This window comes from Aristolochia californica, unplaced genomic scaffold (assembly GCF_029961685.1).
Source record: "Aristolochia californica isolate CCGP_79_NKW_82.1479 unplaced genomic scaffold, dmAriCali1.0.hap1 SCAF_6, whole genome shotgun sequence".
Lineage (NCBI taxonomy): Eukaryota > Viridiplantae > Streptophyta > Magnoliopsida > Piperales > Aristolochiaceae > Aristolochia > Aristolochia californica.
The window spans coordinates 5524365-5530909 of NW_027182257.1; the positions used below are offsets into that span (position 1 = coordinate 5524365).

Consider the following 6545-nt stretch of genomic DNA (forward strand, 5'->3'; position numbering starts at 1 on the left):
GAAGGTGTAAGTTTTCCATTTCTCTTTTATATTTCTCACTTTCATTGGAGTTTTTTTAGCATTGTTAAGTCTAGAAGGGAATTTCCACTAGAGCCAAAATTTCTTTACTTGTTAAGTTCAACTAATATAGCATATTAGCAAAAACATTTGAGTAACAGTTCTTGGGACGTGATTACCACTAGGGGAACATCAAAAACAAAAATTCATGACTCTTGAAAGCGTTTGTTTGATCAACTAGGGAAAATATGATTTTAATGTGTTAGAAGGACCCAAATAAATATGTAAATAAAATTAAATGTATTGGACAATACAAAACATGACATATCCATAAATGACAAACAACCTATCATGCTTCTCAAACTACCCCCTATTGGATGGTGTATAAAGTCTTTGAATGCACATAGAATACCATCATGATACATCATTATCTAGCCTAAAACTTTAAGCCATACATCAATGTAAAAATACTGAAGAATTGTGATGGAGATCAAAGATGGAAGAGAACAACTTGTCATTGTAATTGTGTTGTGGCTATATGGATATGGTCCATGTAAGAGGTAGTTACCTTGTAGGAGGAGACAAATTGAAAGGAATTAGGGCTTAGAGGGAAGAGGCTAGCTTGTGGGTGGAGTAAGGTCAATCGGCATGTTGATAACTTGACCTAATTATCAATGGTCAAATGCCCCAGTTGGTCTAAGCTAAGTTTAAATTCATTGATTGATTGAGACTATAAGACTACATCTATTTATAGGGGTCAACTTTTTTGCCCTAGCTTTCTGTATTTTACAAAATCCCAAGAATACTCATATCACCACCTCTCTAAATTGAATCCTAACATCTTGATTGATTACCTACTCGCCATTCATTAATTGACATATGCAGAGGTATTATTCTATTCTCCAGGTCTTTTTGACCCTTATAATTCAATTGTTGTACAATGTGAAGTTCCTACGCATAACTACCCACAAGATTCATGTATTGCTTGTCACTTCATGTTTCTTATCTTTCTTATTTTTTTATTCATTTGTTGTATTTTTCTCATTTTTCCTATAAATTTTCGATGCATCTCATGTTTTCATTTCCTATTCTTGCAACTATGCTTTTACATATCTTGATTTCCATTGTGAAGTACCATGTCTTTCAAGAGTTTCTCTCCATCTACATATAGTACTAATCCAGACTCATCATAAAAATTTATAAGATACCCTTTTGAACATTTACACATGTTTTTAACTTGTTCTTGTTAAGCTGCACCTAAGTTATATAATTACTAATTCTAGAATAATTCAAGTTAACTTCTCTACAATGACCTTGGATGGGAAAGTGAACTGTAATTTTAAAGGTGCTGCATGCCTGATATAACTATTATTTACAGTAAAAACAAAAAAACTGAAAAAAAAAAAAATGGAACCCTGCCTTAGTTACAGAGATATTGGGGATTGGAAGGAGCAATGCTTTCGAGATCATGTCTTCAGCTCGAAATAATTACAATGGACTAGGTCGGATTAAAGAGATTCAGTCTCTAGATCAGATACGGATCTGACAACACTGGTAACCGATGAGGGCAATAATAGCACCTTTTGTCCAGAAGGATTTACTTACATTACTTCAAAGCTCATGCTTAGACTTCAGTAGAAAGCAGTCCGGGCACAGTTGCACTCTTCATTTCCACCACTGGAAAAGCTTCTGAAATAGGAATGGTTCCTGATCTGTCTCTTCCTAATCCAGAAGTATCATTGATGAAGTACCCTTTTTGCAAGGGCCCAGTGTCTCTTTTCTTTAGGATAGCTTCACTGTGTCTCTTTGGCATGTTTGGTGGCACGTCCCTTTGGAAAGAGTTTCACTCTTCACCCAACCCTCACCATCTCGTGAAAGCCTCTTCCTTTTATCTTTCCTCGGGGCGACAGCATTCGCTGCTTAATCTTTTTGCTTTAGCTATTTACTGCCCACGAATACGACCCTCTTCTCATTTCTTTCTAGTTTTTCACAGAGAGGTGGCAGAGCCAAAGGAGCCACAGTTAACACAATGCCTTATAGATTTAGTCCCCTTAGACATGGTCTCGGCCTTACGCAGATTCATACCATGTTCGCTGTGGTGGAATGGTAAGAGGAAAATAGTGTAGAGAGCAGAACGGTCTCTGGCCTGCGCTGCTGCCTGAAATTCACATGGAAGCTCCTGCGGTAGCCTGACTTTTGGGGCCTTGGGACGTAAATGGGTCCACGACATCCTTCCTCGCATTCACCTGTCCTCGTCACTGGATCAGGAAAATCTGTCTTTAAAAGCATACACCAAGTCCTGTTCTTTTATCATTGATGTCATTTGTATCACTTGTAGCTTTTGGCTTGGTTTCTTTTCTTGTACAACATTGGGAATGTCACACTTCAAAGTCCATATCCATTTGTTTTATTAGGCAATCTGTTTTGAATTATACTTGTTTTCCTTTTTTTCTTTTCTTTTTTCTTTTGTTTCTTTGGGAATGACAGGACCAGCATCTTTTCGATGAATTTAGGCAGGGAACTCGTCCTCTGCATGGTTCTCTTCGTACTGTGATTGAAGAACATATTATCTGAAAAACGGGTGGTGTATATTTTTAATCATCTCCTGCGAATCTAACTGCGATGGCCAGTCAATTCAGATTGGACCTGGCCATATTTTAATTCCGGCAGTAGTCTTTAACAGCTTGGATTCTTGTTTTCATGCACATTTCTATATGGATTCGGATCACCCTTCTCGTTGCAGAGGTTGTACAGTTGTTGGCAGGATCTCTGAAATCGGGAAACCAAAGGGGGCATAGAGTACAAGCGCTTCTTTTTCCTCACTTTTTGAAGCAGAAAAGCACGAACCTTTTTCCTGACTTTCTCACGTGCACGCTTTCCTCTTGCCTAACTGTTGTTCTTGTTCACAAATTTCTCTCCTGCCTCTTTCCGCTCAGCTTTCATTTTTGTTGGCTTGTTTACAGGATTATAAAGCTGGGTTTTGGTATTAAATGCTTTGTAGTCTTCTGTTCGGAAGTTGCGATTTCGAGTTCCCAGGAGAAGCAATAAGAAGGATTCTGGAGCGACGAGGGAGGATTCCAGATTGGCTTCATGGCACTGGACGCACTTGCTTCAAACGATCTCTCCAGCTTCATCATCTACGACACCATCTGCGCTAGCGAGCACTATTTCCATGATTCCTGGCAGACAAACTTTTTGTTAGAGAGGAATACTCAGAACCCATGTCTTGGTAGTGAGAGATCAGCGGAATCCTACGGAAAGTTTGATGGGTTTTCTACGACTGTATCGCGCTGCCTTTCTACTCCAGAACCAGCCGGCGAGAGACCAAATTCATCCACGCAGGGCCGGAAGAAGAGAAGAAGAAGGCCAAGGATTTGTCTGAACAAGGAAGAGGCGGAGACCCAGAGGATGACGCACATTGCCGTTGAACGGAACCGCCGGAAACAGATGAACGAGCACCTAGCCGTTTTGCGCTCTCTCATGCCTGAATCTTACGTTCAAAGGGTTCGCCATTTTGCCTCTTTAAGTTCTCTGTCCATTTTTTCGTTTCTTTCTTCTTCCTGATTACTACGTCGTGGCACCCTTAGGGCTTGAAAATACTGATTTTGAATAGCTAAGAAAGGGTCCAGAATTTTATTCTGCAGGCAATCTGTTCTTGATTTCAACGATTCCTTTTTCATTCTCTTGGAGCAAACAGCAAAACCCATTTCAATTTGATTTTGGCGATGAGAAATTAGTTGGATATAAATAGACATTCCTGAAGAGAAATATGAAATGGTGATCATAAGAAAGAACGTGTTATGCTATATGAATTCCGCAACCGATGATGTTCCACCTAGAAGTTTGCGTTTACGTGTCTAATTTTCATGTCGTTTACGATTTCGATGTCTGTATCATATAGCTTAGTCTACTTGGTTTGTTCCATATGATAAGTCATGTAAATATTTATCTCGCCTCTTCAAGTACTGCAGTGAAAACCACTCTGCAAGGGAGAAGTACCCAATCTACAAAACTAAGTAACACTTTGTCTTGAGTTTGGTAGAACAATCATCTAATTCAGAACAGTAACAACTAGATATGAAAAGAATCAGATTTTCTTGTAATTCTTAATTAGGTTTGACCTTCATAAATTCGATCGTTTGCAGGGTGATCAAGCATCGGTTGTGGGAGGAGCTATCGACTTTGTAAAGGAACTTGAACAGCTCCTACAGTCCCTTGAAGCAGAAAAGCGCCAATTACAGCAGCAAAATGGAGAAAGAGACAACAGCAACAATAATAACAATGAAGAGAATTTCATCGCTCCACCATTTATGCAGTTCTTTGCATACCCTCAATACTCCTGGTCTCAACTCCCCAACGAGAACCCAAAGGAGAAGCAGCCATCCGTGGCAGAGATCGAGGTCACTTTGATTGAGACCCATGCGAACCTCCGTATCCTCTCAAAGAGAAGGCCGAAACAGCTTGCCAAGATGGTTGCAGGATTTCATTCTCTTCGGCTCACCATTCTTCACCTCACTGTCACCACCCTGGATCCATTTGTTCTCTACTCCATCAGTGTTAAGGTGGGTATGCACTTCTACGAGCACATTTATGATTTAGAGATGAGGTTGGCTGAGCCATATGTCAGCCTACGATGGAATCCAGGCTGTCCATTCTTGTGGCTTCCACATGAATAGACGGTCCTGATTCATTCTCATGCTGAGTCTCTGTCTCAAATCAGTGAATCTCAAGTTTCTTTCTTTCTTTCTTTTTCTCGGTTCTTTAGGTTATCAAAAATTTGGAGATACTTTCTATGCCTAATCAATGAGACATTCAAAGTAGATTTGATCAGTCTAATTCAAGTTAATAAATTTGAAAAATAAGTTTATCCAGATACCTGCTTGAGACAAAGATTCTGGCTCTCCTCTTTATGCATAAAATATTACTTCATGCTACAGAACATGCATTGCTTTGGAAAACTAATCAAATTCTCTAATCACAGTTTAGCTTTAAGCAATTAATTAGTCGGGTTCTAACTTTAAATCCCAATGTGATTGGTCCCAACTATGAGGTCAGAAAGACATTTCTGTAACTTTGTTTAGTTTAGGTTTATGCTAGGAAATAGCTGGCTCAAGTGAGCTGCACCACATATACAGGAAAGCGAGACTCAGTTTGCAGAATCTCCCTCCTTAAGTAACTGAATTATTTGGTCCTGAAATAACCAAAGCTGTCATATTTCGTTTTGAGTATACAGCCAGTGTCAAGCCAACTGGTCCTCATCACTCCATCTCAATGGACCCAGTTCTCTTTATACCCCTCCATTTTTCCTTAACCGAATCCGGAAAATTTTCTAATTATTCACATAGATTCGCTCTTTCTTGCCGAAACCCAGAGATCCAGCAAACTCTGCTGCCCCTTTCATGGTTTTCTGTGTTGTGAAGCTCCTGTTTTTGCCCCTGGTAATTTGTGTTGTAAATGAAAATGTGGATGAAGGGCAACGGTGGACGAAGCTGCTGCTAATTGGTACGAATATTCTTGTCTTTCTGGCAGGTAGAGGAAGGATGCAACCTGAACTCGGTCGATGAAATCGCAGGAGCGGCACACCACATGCTCACTGATATTGCAGAGGAGGCTGCCCTCAGCTGATGCAGTCTTGGGCTGCTCACAGAAAACGCCCTCGTAAAGTGGTCCTAACTGCTGCCACAGACGTTTGTTCGAGAAAATATTTCAATACCGTCGTTTCTGTTGTTCGTTTCTGCTTTTGTATCTGTAATGTCTCTGGTCTCCATCTTCATTTTTCCTTTCCGTGTTAGATCTTTGTCTGCATCTGCACTTCAGAGATCAATTTTCCTTGATGGCCACCACTTTGGTAGTTTCTTCTGACTGAACTGAGAAATTCTGAGCCATCGACACGGTTAGAACTTGCATTTTACTTGTAGCAATGTTCGAGAGGTGTTTTTTTAATAAAATATTTCACCTAGTCATCTTGCTAGCCTTCTTCTGGACTATTTGTCTTGGCATCAAACTATATCACAGGTACTTGGTCTCTTGAATTGCATTCCACGGTGGCTTATTCCTGTTACATATTCGAACTAGAATAATCATATGTCTTAAACATGAAATATGAGTTAAGAATCTTAAGTGTTTAAGTTAATGCTTCTTATTGGTCCTCCTCTTAACTAAATCTTTGTTTTGCTTCGATCACTGATTGCACAAAGTGAATAAAAATAAGAGAAAATCATTTTCTTTCGTTGGAATTGATATATGTTGGACGCAACTTCAACTAGGCTGTGCCCACTTACGTGTACACACACTTAGCTGGTGTGTGTGTGTTGTGCTACTCAATGCATCCATGGAAAGAAACAAGAAAAAAATGTCTAAGATAGTGAAATTTGATATTTACGTGTTTGCGTCGTCCATAAAAGACTGGGTTCTTGTATAAAGCAATTGTTGATTTGTTGTCACACAACACTGGAGTGGGTCTATTTGGTTTCTGGTGAAGTTTTGAAAGGGTCTGATGCAATCAGACTGCCTAAGTGGCATAAGCAATTGCAACATATTCTAACTTA

The 6545-nt window shown here is 39.6% G+C and overlaps 1 protein-coding gene across 3 annotated transcripts; it reads left to right on the forward strand.

The window, feature by feature from the left end:
* The first annotated feature begins 2320 nt into the window (after positions 1 to 2320).
* Positions 2321 to 5975, forward strand: LOC137934374 (transcription factor bHLH71). Of its 3 annotated transcripts, none has more exons than XM_068778661.1 (4): positions 2321 to 2836; positions 2961 to 3501; positions 4143 to 4559; positions 5527 to 5975. In XM_068778661.1, exons 2-4 carry the CDS (start codon positions 3088 to 3090, stop codon positions 5620 to 5622), a joined length of 927 nt encoding a protein of 308 aa, XP_068634762.1. In that variant the 5' UTR covers positions 2321 to 2836; positions 2961 to 3087; the 3' UTR covers positions 5623 to 5975. The 3 variants fall into 3 exon arrangements, with proteins under 3 accessions (XP_068634762.1, XP_068634763.1, XP_068634761.1); XM_068778662.1 differs by having other exon boundaries at positions 2321 to 2796; XM_068778660.1 differs by having other exon boundaries at positions 2321 to 3501.
* The last annotated feature ends 570 nt before the right edge of the window (positions 5976 to 6545 follow it).